This window comes from Camponotus floridanus, unplaced genomic scaffold (genome assembly GCF_003227725.1).
Source record: "Camponotus floridanus strain SB8 unplaced genomic scaffold, Cflo_v7.5 scaffold4, whole genome shotgun sequence".
NCBI lineage: Eukaryota > Metazoa > Arthropoda > Insecta > Hymenoptera > Formicidae > Camponotus > Camponotus floridanus.
In genome coordinates this window covers 540,217-557,260 of record NW_020229547.1, presented here as the reverse complement: position 1 = coordinate 557,260, position 17,044 = coordinate 540,217, and the positions used below count along the sequence as shown (strand labels likewise).

At 38.4% G+C, this 17,044-nt stretch overlaps 1 protein-coding gene across 1 annotated transcript; it reads left to right on the top strand.

Moving 5' to 3' along the window:
* Positions 1-9,415: 9,415 nt before the first annotated feature.
* On the top strand, positions 9,416-14,852 carry LOC105257201 (leucine-rich repeat-containing protein 4). The gene has a single exon (XM_011267666.3). It carries the CDS (start codon positions 10,800-10,802, stop codon positions 12,705-12,707), a length of 1,908 nt encoding a protein of 635 aa, XP_011265968.1. The 5' UTR covers positions 9,416-10,799; the 3' UTR covers positions 12,708-14,852.
* Positions 14,853-17,044: the final 2,192 nt, after the last annotated feature.

The window sequence follows — 17,044 nt, the reverse complement described above, 5'->3', positions numbered from 1 at the left end:
TGATAATAACGTATATGTCCAATCACAGTCTACGTTTAATCATGCAACAGCATTCTATCGAGACTGAGATTTAACAAAAAAAAACTGCAAGGATTAATTATGGAAATTATATAATGAATAATGGGAAGCAGGGAGCGAGTGTAAATGCGTAAAACTAAACATCACATTAAATCATATGCAATGTAAGAGTAGGGCGCATTACTATTATATCTCTCATGAAAAATAAGATAATTGCCAAAGTTATTGATAATATCGAGTAGAATCTTCAAAAATCTTCTTTGGAGGTACTTATTCTTTCTCTATAAAATACTTAAACATTTAGCAGTGTGTTTTGTCTTAATACTATTAAACATCCTTTCACTTTGTAATAAATATTAAACTGATTTCAATTTTTTATTAAATTTAAAGCTCGCTTCTCAATTATAATGACTCGGCTCACTTATTAATACACTTAGTATGTTTTACAAATAAATTCTCATCTTTTTCGTGTATAATAATTAAAAATTTGAATTTGTACAAAGCATTCCTTTATTTAAAAATTAATACTACAAAAAAATTGTAACTGCTTCTTTAATACAATATTATTAGATACTGTGACAAATTCTATTTTTGAACTGATGTCTTTAAATTTGATAAATGAATGTCTTATATAAATCATGATACCATTCTCACTTATAACTTTAAGAATTATATCTTCATAAAGATTTTTGGAGATTCTATGTCGAGATTCTCTATGCGTCCTATTTTTACATTGCGTATGATTTTGCGCATATGCCTAGCTTTACATGCCTACACTTCATGTCGTAAATGATATATAAGTAATTAATTCCTGCAATTTTTTTTGTTCTCTTTTGATCTCTCGGATAAATACGTGCAGGGAAATATGTAGGCATATGGAAAATTTATTATTTGTGCGTGACTGTAAATTTATAATTTGAAGCCCACCAGCCAATTTGACTTAGGTTTATGAATGCGAGATTCGTACAGATGATAATACAGGTGATACCAAAATATTTCATGTTTAAGACAAATCGTCTTTAAATGAAATATTAACGGTATGAAGACAGTTTAAAATGTATTTAGAGTTGCGCAGTGTCAGTAATTGTGAGCTTATCATGGAGACTGTAGAATAGATGTACAGTAATGAGATAAAATAATTGCTGACACATGTAAAAGATGCGAGAGAAAAGTGATATTGCAAAGTTTGAACATTGAAGATGAGTGTTGATTCAGACAAGTGATTATTCATTTTAATCTACAAAAATATAAGTTACTTCATATGCTAACTAAAATTAGTACTAAATTTTCGACACTATTGGGCGCAACAGTAGTTCATTCGTTGGTTTCGCATTTTTCCATCAAAACGTAACCAACTTGACACATATATTACGATTCCACATACCTGCGCCATTCTGTAATATTCATTATAATGTTTTCCTGCACGTGTTTATCCAAGATTTCGCGAAGATTTTTGGAGATTCTATTAATATTATATATTTCATAAATCACATACTTATCGATATCTTTGAAAGGAAAATCGTTAAATGAAGCTCGCGATTATCATTTTTGTTTATTATTTATTTATGCTATTATCTTGGAAATTCGAACCCAGATATGCTCTGATACGCTCTATTATTCTAGCTGTTTTCTTACATTCGTAGTTGCATATAATAACAAAAAGAATATTAAAATGAAAAGTGACACAATAATTAAAATGTTTGGGTACGACTTGCTGTGCTTATAATCGATATGTATGTCTTTCGATCTTAATTTACTTTATTTGTTTTTTCGATAATCTATGATTTGACAAAACTTTTAACCACGATTTAGCTGCTGTTGTGACTGCTATATTGGCAGACAAAAATCTATTGAATACAGATTGAAAAGTCAGTGTTAATACTGTGAGAATTTTGCCAATTTTTGGTGATATACATATAATGTTAATCCGATGTCCTCTCTCTGGTCAAAATCTTATTATCTTCTGCTTGAACGAGATAATAAAATGGAGAACCATAATATACAGAGTGTAACAGTCATACGAGTATTTAAAACAATTCTACAGATCAAATCAAATTCAAATCGAAAGTTCTTTATGATTTTTTTATTCGAGCTATAATTATCGCAATATGACGAATAAAAATGTAAACAAGACGAAATATTCCATTTGCGATTCTAAAATCTATAATTGAATTTTCAGAAATACAAGTTTTAAAGTCATATATGTGAAATATAACTTTTTATTCTTTTTTTCACATTGTTTTAACGTTTTCACATATATAAAACATATAGTGTACAATACATATAAAATTACGAATGTAAAAACATTAAAACAGTGTGGAAGAAAGAATAAAGTGACAACTATAGCTCGAGTAAAAAAAATATTGTAAATACTTCTTCGCATGACTGTTACACCCTATATATTAGATTATGATGTAATATATGCAATTTTGATTAATTAAATCAATACGGGGCGATATTATTATTTGATCAATAAAATCGCATATTAGAAAACGTATTGGAAGAAAAAAATCAGATAACGTAAACGTATATGCAGCGAATTAAAATGTAATATATTTTTGCCAATTCGCTGTCAATTTGTATATTCATTTCAGAAATGAAAATTGTTAATATGTCAGCCCTGTATCTATTGTCACATCGCATTTCTCTTAATTTCTTAAATTTTCTTTCCGATATTCGCGTGGATCACAAGATTTTATATAATGTGCAATGTCATGGATACACGCTTATATCCATTTCTTAAAATTTTCTAAATCAGTTCATTGGATTACATTTGTTAATTTCTCTAATTGGAAAAATAAATCCAATAATAATATACTTTTAACTGTTTTACTTACAAAAAAAAAACACTATAATAAAATCAAAATTTTGGTTGCCTAAGAAAAACTATATAATTATTCATGCATTTAAAGAGTACTACGATTACAATATTTTTATGATAATGCTGACACAAAAATTTCATAAATTATCAAATCGTAGCAAATATATAATTGTCAATTTTTCAATTTACTCTGATTGTTCGAAGTCTTTATCATATAGTTAAGTTTATTACATAGTGTAAGTCTTTATTATACGTCATCATTGTTATCTGGTAGATTATTCTTATCTCTCGTTGAAGCAAAAGATAATATTTTGATCATATATCCTTTCTTCTATTTCCGAATTGACATTATATGTACTTAATATACAAACGCAAATGGGGTTTAATGGAACTAATTCTTTCGCCATTACAATCTTCGAAACGTTCCCGTTTGCAAACTACGAAAATCTGCTTTTATTCTGTTAGCTTCTTCTATTATTCTTATTTTGCTTACAACAATTTCGAAATTTTTTTTGGCAATCTTACAGAGACTAAGGGGGGGAAAAACTTAGTCTTATTGCGCTGTAATTGGAAACATCGATAGATCCATTTTATGGAATCTATTTTGCGAAATGTATTTTATTCAACTTTTGAAAGAGTCAACTAGCCCGTGCTAATAAAGATTTAATCTTTTCATTTAAAATCTTACAGACATTTTAGCGATTATGAATTTTCTAGTCAAAATTATTTTCAAATTTAAATTCCTATTTACCTTGGAATATGATATTTAAATATATATATATACATATATATTTTTTATGCAAACGAGAAAAGATATTACGTTTGTTTATTGATATACATGAAATTACGTGCTTTATTTGACTCTTTCTAAAGAATGATGTTTATGCGAAGTGAATATATAAACTTAGAAAAAAGTGGGCTTAAAAATACAAAAAAAAGAAGAAGAGGAAACATTGATTAGCAATGTTACATGAACAGACTGAAGAACGTGGTAATTTGCCGTTCTTATATTTCAAATTGCAAACGCATATCCTTCTCTAAAACATATTGAAAGATAAGTTAACAAATATACGTTTCCGTGACATATTTTGCAAGTCGCCAAAGTAAATTTTTTTTATTTTGGTATTTGATTTATTACCACGTCTTCTAGTCTGGCTCATGAAATATCTCCAAGTGTGGTTCCAGTAACTTATCTTGGATATATAACAAGGATGCCCTTGTGATATGAAAGTAAGCGAATGTAATTCGTACGACGTAGAAATACGTATTTCGGAAGTAAATGTGTCAACATCCGGGTGCATGCGAGAATGCGGAGGGTGCTCCTCGATCATCTAGGGGAGGCAGTAAATCTTATTTCTTAATATCTACGATTTATTAAATCGTAAAAGTGAAGGGGAACATCTTGAGAACGAGCTCTCTAACCAGAACATCGTATATAGATCTCGTATCTTCGTCTGAATTTATATTTCCATTGGTTAATATGGCGAGCTGCGTGCAAACACATTCTCAACAAACGAAATAAGAATCGATCGCATCGTGGAAATTTAAGCGGCCAGACAAACAATCTTTCCGCGTTCGAATAACATACGCAGCTCGATCTTAATGGTATTGGAATTAGATCTCCAATACATATGTGAAACACAAAAAAGAAGAAAAACAAAAAAAAAACAAAAAAAAAAGAGTATAATTCGTTTGAAATATAAAACAATATCAGTTTATCGACTACACCCATACTTTACTGTTTTGTTAAAGAACTTATTATGTACTTGTGTTTATATTAAATTGCGGAACCAATTCTAGCTCAAACGGCATATCCGAACAGCGTATTATATGATATCCTTTTGTTATTATTATTAATATTACTGCTATATATTAATAACGAAATATGAACGAAGAAAATTTTCGACATTATATAACGGACATCGATTTATGTTGTGACGTTAAAATTTGAGGGTTTTGGTTGTTCGTAAATACAAATGGCGTAACATTGCGAAATTTTTCTTGCGCGGCTTTTATGTTCTGCAACTAACTTCCTTGCGTCTGTATTTTATAATTGAAATAATTAAAATCGCATACGCAATTTATAAAAAGAATATATTATGATTGCAAAATGATTTCGCAGTGTTATACAGTGTCCAAATAACTCGAGACTTAGGCGTAATTGTGCGCAAATGAAATATTCTGTATTTCTGATTTTTAATGTGCATTTGTCAAGACAATTATTCTCGTTATCTGTTATTATTTCGAAAACTATTTGCATAATACAAAAATTACAAGCTGTTCCGTGTTCCAGCAATGTTATCGTTTTTCTTTTTCCAAATTGTAAAGATGGGTTTGCGCACGACTATATATATGAAAACAACATTTTTTTTTTATTTATCTTTGCCATTCTGTTAGCTCAAACCCAATCTAATAAATCGTATGTCAATTTCGTTTTCTAAGGGGACAAAACAGCAGAACTCTCTCTGTCGTTCCTTAATAAAAAAATTCTGTTTCAGTACAAGATATATCTTTTTTTATGTCATAAATCCTATAAAGAGTACTCTCGATTATAAACTTTCTCTGCTGTAAAATAACGCTATTTTATATGGTGTTCAATAGGATTATTAGATATATAAGACAAAAAAATGAATTTCTAAAATTACGATATGAATGATTTTGCTTGAAATTCCATAATTACTAGTTTGAAAAGAAACATTTTAATTGATCCGTTATGAAATCTATTTCAGGCGTTATGAAAAAGATTCTTATCTTATTTGTTTTGAATTGTAATGCGATATATAATCATTTGCAAGATACTGATATCTGTAATAGATATAATAGTATCGTTATAAGAGAGAGAATGATTGCATTTTCTTTGTAGATGTATCTGATTTCTTTCATAAAGCTTTTATTGATCTATCTTTATCATATACTTATATCTTGGAATAACATAAACATGAATTTTATTATAATCTGCAATATGTTTTATAGATATTTAAGGATTATTAGAGCTAATGCACAAGCAGATTATATAAAGTGCGCATTTATATCGAGATACTGTTGTCCTTATATGTATATATGTACATATACGTATATACGGATCACATTAATTTATTACGAGATGAAGTACAATGCATTTTCTTTTAGATTCATGTTTAAAAAATTTATATGGAACAAGCATAATATTATATATAATAGGTTTTAAAACAGAGATACTAATGTTATCGTATATTGATACCGATATTATAACATTGACAAAATATTCGATAAGTATTGAAGTATCATAAGATACAGGAAAAAAAAAAATTATATATATATATATATATATATATATATATATATATATATATTTATAGAATAAATCATACTTTTTTTTTTAGAACAATAGTAAAATAAATTGTATATAAACAACACAGGCTAATTGAATATGAGGTTTGTTACTGTGTAATTTGTTAAAAAAGTTATTTCGAATACTCACACACATAATATAATACATATAGGAATTTTTCAATATCGCGAAATGTTAGAAATGAAATATTAATATGAAAGTACAATATCAAAAATGAAACATTGATACTTCAATATTATCGGATAAATATCCAGTTGGATCGTATCAGTTAACATAAGCTTCTCTAGCTCTTCGCGATTCTCTGGCTCTTGCAACGCAAGGGAAACGCTCCGAATTTTCGCGAATGCGAAATACGAGAGAGAAGGCGGAGAAGAAGGCATAAGAATTATGCTGTCAGACCCTTGGCGTACGATATAAATGTCGGGCGTTATTGATTTTAAGTAGTCGCTTAAATAGCGTCGTTCGGCCGTGCTACCACACGGCATCGTCGAATGCATCATGTGAGCAAAAGATGCGTTATCATCTTTCTCTCTTATCTCCCTAGCGTTTGCAAATCCATCCTTGTTAACTCTAACATCGATACAGTCAAGGAAGACTCGCCTTTACGTTGTCTTATTTTTACTTTTCGTTTTTATAAAGTATCAGTTGAAAATTATTTATTATCGTATACAAAAACTTGAGAATGCAATTTGTGTGTGTATATGAATGTATATGATACGATATGTTCTTTCTCTGATCACCGAATCGTAAAAAATAACGAAAGTGAGATTTGCTCTTGCATAATCTAATAGTATTTTTAATCTCAATGAACATACCAAAAATAGATAGAGCCTATATATTTTTACATCCTCGTGTAATTTGTAAAGTCGTTTTCTTTATTGTTTTAATTTAAGAAAAGTAGAAATTATTTTAAAGTATATTTTTGAGCTTTTCCCAAAAATTTTTCCTGAAAATAATCATCGCATTAATTAACATATTAAAGAATCTGATTAAAGCTCTTTTCAATTTTTCTTATCTGTAAAGAAAAAATCAAATTTTGATGAAAAGTATATTTACATTTATCCGTGATTATTTTTCAAGCATATCTTAGTCGACAATTTAAATTGTTTACATCAATATTGTACACAATTATTTTTTAAACAAATAGCGCGGTCGACTCCATTTTTATAAAACACTAAATAAAACGACGGAAAAGGCGCAATTTTATACAATTCTCTTCCAGACCAATTCCGTAAGATTTATTTTCTCGTCACTTTGAATCGCCCTTTTCTTTTTTTTTAAAAGAGAAAAGAGAGAGAAAGAGGGATACCGTCGCAATTTTGCCGACAACGGACGGGCAGATATCGATTCGGACGGCCAATTAGGTCTAAGAGGTCCTCCAGGGAGAATTTGTACACGACATACTACGAGTCACTTCTCCACCTCGTTCACCACTGCCAAGGTGTCATTCTTCTCACTGCGTAGCCAAATCTAACCGCCTCTTTCTCTCCCATCTCTCTTGCCCTCACCCGGATCCCATTCTTCTACGGTCGTGGCTCTCTCATTTTCTGAATTATTTTTCCACGAGTCGTTTGCAGGATCGAGACTCTGGAGAATGGGAAGAAAAGGGCAGAGGGGAAGACAGAGAAAGAGAGATTTGCACGGTCGAGGGAGTCCGTATGCCACACACATCCTACCGACTCGAATATATAGGCGACGACAATGCGACGATAGTGAAGGAGAAAGATACAAGGATGCTGGGAAAAGACGGCGGAATAAAGAAACGAAAAATACTTTGACCCGTATTCTCGCCTCTATCCACTGCCACATTTAGCGCTAAGCATGGCCATTGAAGTGTAAGCTCTACGACCCTCCCTAAGACGTCTGTCAATTCGGTGAAGTATGTTGCCCGAGTCTCGAGATACGAAAGAATAGGGTGTTTTCAATTTTCATAAATGATGAATAAAAAAAATACTTATTTTTGTACGCGCGTTGCTTTCTCTGGAAATTCATTACTGAAAATATCTTATTTTTCGCGTCTCCAAGATTGAATGCGAACATAGTTGTATTGTGTAGTCTGTCCCCTAAATACCGAACCGTTGAAGACGACAGAAGGACAATTGAATCACTTCATAATTGATGTTCAAGGAATCGCCGCGCTTATTTGTATAATCCGAGGACCCGGAAGGCATGCGTTTAGCGGCGAGTATGCGACCGGAATACGGGAGAACTTAAGAGATCTCGAGTCGTCTGCCACGCGGACGGAATTCTACGGTGGAATTCTACGATTCCGCAGCCGAATATCGTAGCCGGGTCGACGACGGCATCGGGCGCCAGAAACGCCGTCCTCCACCCCGTAATCTGGCAGTGCATTTAACCACTTTGCGAAATAGCCCGTATATCTCCCGGCTGTATGTGTGTGACATAGCATTCGATATGTCGAGAGTGCGAGATTCGGCAGCGAGATCGGCAAAACGGGATGGAACGAGGGGGAAGGAAAGTTCCCGAGGATAAAGAGACGCAAAGCGCCGAGGCACGTTCGCGGCGAGCTCGAGAGGGGTAGTGGAGGGTAGTGGAGCGGCGGCGAATATAGCGACGACTACGATATGCGCGCGCCCCTCGTCATACCCGTTTAGGGATAGAAAGCGTCCCCTCCTCCCCGCAACCAGGGTGGGGTTTCCCTCCGACCGTTGGTAGGAGGTGGAAACGCTCCCGATTCGACTTGCCGCGGAGAGCGCACGACCACCGCCGCCGGGGGTTGAAAGAGGGGATTTGTTACAGAGAGAGTAGCCGTAGGTATATATATACATATACATATATATATGGAGAGAGAGAGGAAGAGAGAGTATGTGGGGGAGAGAAGAGAGAGATGTAGGGTAGCAACGAGAAAGAGAGAAAGCAAGATGGAGAAGGTGGATGTCGGGACGTTTGCGAGCGTACGCGCGCCATGGTTGTGGGGTATAAGGGGTGATATAGACTCGAATCACGGTGGTCGTATGTGTACATGTGCGTGTATATATATTCGACATATAGGGTGTCGCCGAAAATTCGAATCATTACAATGAAGTTGCGCTCTACATCAAACTTCCAAAGTTGACTCTTGATGAAAATTTCTTTGAGGATTATTCCCGTTTAGAATGTTTGACTTTTGACGTGGTAATAAAACGTCGAATGAAAATTCTTTCGTCCTAAATTTCACTGTCTTAAGATTCTTGATATTCCTAACTTAAATGATTCGAATTTCTAATCGTTATATATTCGAGGAGATACTCTTGCCGTTAGTCTAGTACCTCCAGCCACCCTGTAGCGAGAACGGAAGAAGGGTGCGCCCTACTTCGCGTTGGCGTTTTCCCTCCCGAGCAGCTCTAGCGTGTGCAGCGGGGCGCGGATAGTAGCGGGGTACATACGTACGGACGGACGGAGGAGAGAACGACGCGAGATGAAGATACGAGGAGAGGAAAGCCGCGCGAGAGGGTGTCTCTCCGGTGCTTTCGCTGCCGGGCGTTTCGCAGTCTCGCATTTTAACAACGACGACGACGTTGAGCGTCGCTGGCGTCGCCGTAACCATAGTTTTTTCCCCTGAGCGAGGAAATGCGCGCGCGCGTGTGCGATAGATAGAAGAAGCGACAGAGGGTCGACAGGGCAAGGAAGGGCGAGAGAGAAGGTACCAAGGTGGCAGGGGAGAGAAACGGCACCCCTATCGGGGAGTTTCTCGCGAACCCTCGTACGTTGGCCCCTCGCGCAACGGGAGCAACGTTACGCTCGAGCGATAGTACGACGGGGTATCTCGTGAAAATTCGGGTGTCAGCGGTGTCTCTGTAGCAGCAGCGGCTACGGTCGGTGATGTGAGTGGTGGCCGGTGGTAGCAGCGGCGGTGGTGGTGGTGGTGGTGGTGCTGCTGCCGCTGGTAGTAGTGGTGCGGTTACAGTCGATACGAGACGTGGCGAAGGCGTCAAGGAGCTTCTCGTCGGGGTCGACGCGCGAGTGCATGTTGATGAACATAGATTTACGTAAGAACAACGGCGACGACTCGCCTTGTCTGTCTAGTAGTGACGTCGTATGTACTAGTCGCGTATGCGCACGTGTGATACCGCTAATGGATACTTGATAGAGTGGTTGATCGAAAACCTGAAAAGGCATCCTCGGGACGCCGTTTGGGCTCGCCGAACGAGTGTGCTGCTCGTGAAGCGAGAGCGAAAGAGTCAAGTGAATATATATAGTCTGTAGAGGGATGCTAGAGAAGGAGTCACGAATGGACGAGACGGATTCGTTCAATTTTGCTCCCTCTCGTGATTCGACACGCTATGTAACGAGGATTCCGGAGAATGGTGTGGATTCGTATAAACTTTGAAGCGAGATGTAAGGAACTTTAGCCAGCGAAAGGAGAATTGAATGTAAAAAATAGAAAAAGAGAGGAAAAGAGACAGGGAAAGATACAAGTGCGATAAAGCGCGAGGAGACGAAGAAGAGAAGGATGGGCGCAAGATCAGTCCCGAGAGGCTTTCTCGCGAGGACGAAGACGCTTCTCGGTTGAAGTGACGAGTCCTGAGTATCGTTGGAGAAACAGGTATCGTGACAGAGAGAGCGAGAGGAGTCCAGCCGCGGAACGCCGAAAGTTTGCTAGGACGACGACGACAATAACGATCCATCATGGGGGTCTCGGTGTTTCTGCTGTACGCGGTAACGGTGCTCGGTGTAACAGCTAGCGGCGACAAGTGCGCCAACCAATGTTCGTGCAAGTGGAAGAGCGGGAAGCGCACGGTGGAGTGCGTGGATCGCTCCCTGACCAGCATACCGGACGGAATCGATCCGGAGACCCAGGTGCTGGACATGAGCAACAACGACATCCGTCTCCTGCGGAGCAATCTCTTTATACATGTACAGCTGACAAATCTGCAGCGTCTCTACTTGCGTGAGTGCCATATCGACCAGATCGACGACGAGGCACTGGCCGGCCTCACGAATCTCGTCGAGCTCGATCTCAGCCGCAATCGCCTGACCGCAGTACCCAGTTCGAGTTTCACCGACACGCCGTTTCTGCGCGACCTGGTACTCGCGTACAATCCGCTCGAGAAAATTCACTTACACGCGTTCAAGAGTACGCCGAATTTAGTTAAGCTCGATCTGTCGTACACGCAGCTCGTCGAAATCGAGTCGAAGGGACTCATCGGACTCGAGTTGCTTGAGAGTCTCAAGCTCAACAATAATCAATTGTCTACCTTGCACCCGGGCACATTTGACCCGCTCAAGAAACTCACCAGCATCGAGTTGCACGATAATCCATGGACCTGCGATTGTCACCTGCGTGAGATGAAAATATGGCTCGTCAAGCATAACGTGCCGACCCTTGTGGCACCTGTATGTCACGGTCCTCATCAGTTGCTCGAGCGTGCCTTCACCGATCTCGATATAGACGACTTCGCCTGCCGGCCGGTTTTGCTGATAGCCAGCCGTTACGCCGAGGCGACCATCGGCGAGAATGCCAGTATCGTGTGCCGCGTGAGCGCGATACCGCCCGCGAAGGTCAAGTGGTACTGGAACAATCGATTGCTGACCAATCAGTCGGCGTTCAGCAGCTACCAAAAGATTCTCATCTTCGAGGAGGGCCAGTTCAGAAAGAGGAGCACTCTTGTCCTCACCAATGCTCAGGAAGCGGACTCGAGCGAGTTTTACTGCGTCGCCGAAAACCGCGCCGGTAGCGTCGAGGCCAACTTCACCCTGCACGTGTCCCTAAGAACCGCGGGTATGTCGACCCTGGGCTCGGGCCAGATTGCGGGTATATCGGCCGCGTTAGTCGTGCTCATATTAATCATCCTACTGATCATTCTTGTCCTATTCGTGCGCCTACGACGAATGCCGCTGAAGGACGTGAAATCGTCGGCGCCGATGGAGACGACGTCCGGCGACGGTACCGGCAACGGCAGCGCAGGCGACAATAATCCATCGTCCGCTACCTTGACCACCCGCAGGAAACACGAAGAGATCGAGACAACGTCGTTTGCCCTGGAGTCGAAGCCGCCCGCATCGTTGCACCTGAGTTACGTGCAGAGACCGCAAGCGGCTGTGGTGCAGGAGACCGAGTACAGCACCATCAGCCGTTTCGACGATCAGAATCAGTCCGCCGTGGCGGCGATACCGGGCGCCGGGTGTTTCTCGTCCACAACGTCCCTGATGCCGATCGATAACCCGGATCTTATCAGGGACACCCGGCGTGGCTCCGCCGAGGATATCGCGTCTTACGGCGTCGCCGATTACAGCCGTGTCGGGACGATGGATGACGCTGGCAAGATGCTCTATTCCAGCTGCCTGTGGGAGGCCAGGGACACCACCTGCGGCAGGACGTCCGCCGTCCCGGTGAGCTCGTATCCGTCGAAGGACCAGCTCGCGGTGGTCGCGGCACCGATCGTCGAGCAGTTTCCACCCGGTGCGAAGCAAATGCGTGTCTGGCAGAAAGGGGTCCCGGTCCTACCGCCGGTTTCGGCGTTAAAACGCGTCCTTGGATCCACGCGCAGCTCGCCCGACGAGGGCTACCAGGAAGGAACCGGCACCGACGTCTAGGTACCGCTACTTCATTACTGCGACGCCCGGCACCGTTACCTGGAACTGCGTAGGAGGCACCAGGAGGACGACACCGACTGCTAAAAGAAAAAAAAAAAAATGAAAAGAATCGTCCTCGCGAGTGCCGGACGGGCGGTAGTGAAAACAGGAGCAAGAATGTGTGTCGGACAAATCTCGCTTCGAGTGTGATCGCGACCAGTGTGACGATGACCGATGAACGCGCGCCATTATTGTGCGCGGAGGGACACACTCGAGACAATTCTCCGCTGTTGCGGGCGGAAATTTACGTCAGAGTTCACAATCGTACATAGTAATCGAAGGTACGGTATTTTATCCAACCCGGTATCATTTAATCAGTGATGTGAATTCGAGTCGGCACCACGATAGTACCCTGCAATCAGGAAGGTATGATACAAATCGCACGGTACCGATGAACAAGGCGCGAGTAACACACTTTAGCTTATCGCTAAAGATTGATATAAAGTTAATAAAGAAATATGAGTCGAATCGTTAAGCATGTAAAAGACAATAGGGATACACAGCGAGTGTTCGCAAGATCGACGTGGTTAACTCGTTACTCGATCTAACAAGAGGCGCATCACCGAGGATCATGTCTATGTACATCATGTCGGTATACGCTTCGTTCGATTTCGAATTAAACTGTACTTAAGGTCATCGCGTGCGATTAACACGAGCTTCGTCGACGACACGACAAAAACAACAACCGGCTCCTCTCTCTCGAAGAGACCAGCCGTTCGTGTTCACACTTGCGAGCAAGCATCGTTTATAGTGATGCGACTCTTCAAAGCGGCCAGCCCATTGTGTGCATGATAATGACATAATCTTGTGTGCGTCACACCAAGTACGTATAGTGCAATCAGCTGATAGACGTTTGGATATGTACGTGTATCTGTCGTGAGGATTGCTTCTAGTGCTCGATAATATTAGTTTGTGTGTACAGGGTGTCCCGAGAAAAACGGCCAATGTTTGGAGCGATAGTGCCTGTCGTTGCAAATAAAAAGATATTTCTTGTAAATATATTTCTTGTCAATAATTAAACAATAATTAATTCTGAATAATTAATTAAACTTTCTATGAAAGTTTACATTTAAGAATATATAAATATGCCGGACGATAAAGTTTCACATGACTATAAGAAATGATACACATCTTTTCAAGTTTTCAATCGAAGATTCCACTCGCGAAATCGATGCGAATAATCGTTCCAAATTAGATATACATTTATTAAATTTTTTTTTATTTGCAAGGAGATTGGCGCTATCAACTTTCAAAGTATCGATCTTTTTTTTCTCTGAAACGCTCTGTATAACAATGAGAGATTGCATCGATTAATCGACCGGAAGTTGTCGTTACCGATAGCGATGTCGCGTGTTACACGCACACAGGCAGAGTGCATACAGGAAGTGTACACACACGGCGTGTACCAAGTCAGAGACGAGGAAGTGATACGCTACGCCGGTCACGTCATTGTCTCGGCGGTCGTGCAACACAATATCGACGGGTAATACATTTGTATCATAGCTAAGCCGTAAAGTCGAAGACCGCGGCAGATTTCCGTAAGATCTCCCGGGATAAAACGCGTTAGATGACTCCCCTTGAGATGATAAGTGGCGATCGCGAAGACTGCGACGACGAGAATGACGCATAGAGTTACACAGCAAGTGAAAAGGTGACACTTATAAGCTACGAAGTATCTCGCGAATTTTTTCTAGTCAATTCGATAAAAAAAGAAGAAGAGAAAAAGCGACAAATTATTTATTCCGCGGGACGAAAAACTCGCACGTTGGCAAAATGCTTTCTCGATTGGAAGGTAGCCTCATTGAATCATCCCTCGAAGCCTCGGTCGACAAACTCACGATTACGGGCCGGTGAGCCTATATTGTTGCTTCGAGTGCCCGGTCCGAGTGGCTCTCGTATCCGAGACGAAGCCTCGCGAGAACGATCGAGGGACAGATAAACGGCAGATGCTATTCTGGATTTACTCACAATGACACGTTCCCCGATTTGATCACGATCGTGGCTTGTTGGCGGATAATCTCAATTTTTTTCGAGTATCTGATATTAAATTTGCAATCCTTTTGACTGATACGAATCTATTTTCCTGTGTTATTCTGTATAAATGAAAAAAAGCCTGATATTTTTTTAATTTTACACAATTTGACACAGTTTAGTAACATATTTTTTATCAATATTGTTTATCAATATTGTGTAGATATATATATATATATATATATATATATATATATATATATATATATAATGACAGATTATTTTCCATTATTTATTAGTAGTTTCATTACTGATAAAAAATAATTGTTATATTTGTAATAATTGTGAATTATGAAATTCAGACAATAAACCGAAATCAATCAATAATTTTCGTAATGTTTGATATTAAAGTTAAAATTTTTCTAATGGGAAATATCATTTCTAAATATGTCTTGTTGTGACAATAAATCCAGAACATTTGTAGATCTCGATCATTTTATATATGTGCAACAGATCCACTGAAATCAATTGTATAAGACTGTGTGATAAATCCATAAAAATCAATCGCAAACGAATGTATACTATTGCTCAATCACTAAAATTGGATTTTGCGATTGATTGGTTGGGTTATGCTTAACGTAGCGTCTTGTGAGTCTAACAGTGAGTCTCTGTCGATCCACGCATTCGATGATGAATCGTAGTCTATCAAATCGAATTACTATGTTTTCATTAGAAACAACCTAATATAAATTAAATAATTAATAAATTAAATAATAACTACTCTAGTATAATGAGAAATAATGAGAAATATCATAATGAGAAATCTGACAAAATTTTGAATAAACAACATATTTTTTGAACAGCAATTCCCTAAAATGCTAGTAAATTTTTAAACTTCTGCAGAAACTCTGCATTTTTAATTTTTAATTTACAAAATCTTTTTGTTAAATAGTCTTACAAATTTAAAAAAGAAAGATATATATTTTTATGAAGAGAAAAAATTATTAATTTCTTTATTTTTATCTATTTGATATTTTCCGATAATAATCAATTTGATTAAAGCTTATTTTTCAAATGCCAATTTATCCCAGGGGCATTTTTTTATACCGCTTGTAGAGAGACAAAGTAATCCGATTTGACTATAAGTCAAAACCGCCAGTCGCGAGTTTCGTTTGATCGCCATCTAAAGTATGTCGACGTTCATTTTGTATGCCCTATATAAGCATGTACTTGTGCGACGCGTGTGTGCGTGTATGTGGATATGTATGTTTCCTCCGTGTCAAACGCGCGTACGCGTTTTGTGTTCGTCGAAAAAAGCATGCGGTCGAGATTCAGCTATTTTTGCGTTTGTCGCCGATTTTGCTCTAGCGTATCGCGCGGTTTTCTCTGCTCAATGATCTCGAACCGTATCCGACATATCAAAAAAAGCGTTTCGAAATAACGCGGTTACACCGAACGATATGTCGCACATATATAGGATGAATAATCTGGACATTTGCATTGATTCTTGCATCTAGGAAGAGAGAGAATATATAGACGACAAGCGAACAACGTTGATTATACACGAGTCTGAAACAGTCTGAAAACAATTACACGAGATTTTTCTATCTGATAATTTCACTGCCTGTAATTAAAAGTCACGGTAATTAACCGGTCTCTCAAACGACGAAGAAAAAGTTCATAGGATTATGTGAAATGAGCAACAATCACATTGCTTTGAAACGAATCGGCTGTTATACATATGAATACGAGTCGAATATTATATATATATATAGAAAAAGAAAATGTGGGCGAAGGTGAATAAATTTGTTTGACGTTGATATCATTTTTTTTATATTTCGAATATAATTAATGGAGTTTTTTTCTCATTTTTATTTTTTCCTCATTTGTTCATTTGCCGATTCGTTTTTTTAATGGTTATCACATCGAACGCGTGAACAAACTATGAATTGGTTTTTATTTTTGTTTTTTTTTTTATTTTTTTTCGAAAGTTTTGTTTCGTAACAATTTCAATTTGAGGAATGCGTTGTTGCTGAATCCTACCTATCGTTCGTCGTGATCCGTTCGTTAATCTGTGCGAACCGAATTCGTCTCTGGGAAAAAATTTCGTTCAAAACTTGTACGTGCAGTTTCGTTCATATGCGACAAAAAAGAACCGTGCAATTTAAATTCACGAATTCACGAAATTTCTCCGTTTTGCGGACATTGTTGTCCCTTATCAAACTCTCCAAGATGAGTGGCTCCACTCATCTTGGAGATTTATGTTTCGCAGAGTTGCAAGAAAATATGAATTGACAAAAATGTCTCATTTTTTTTAACTTATCTGC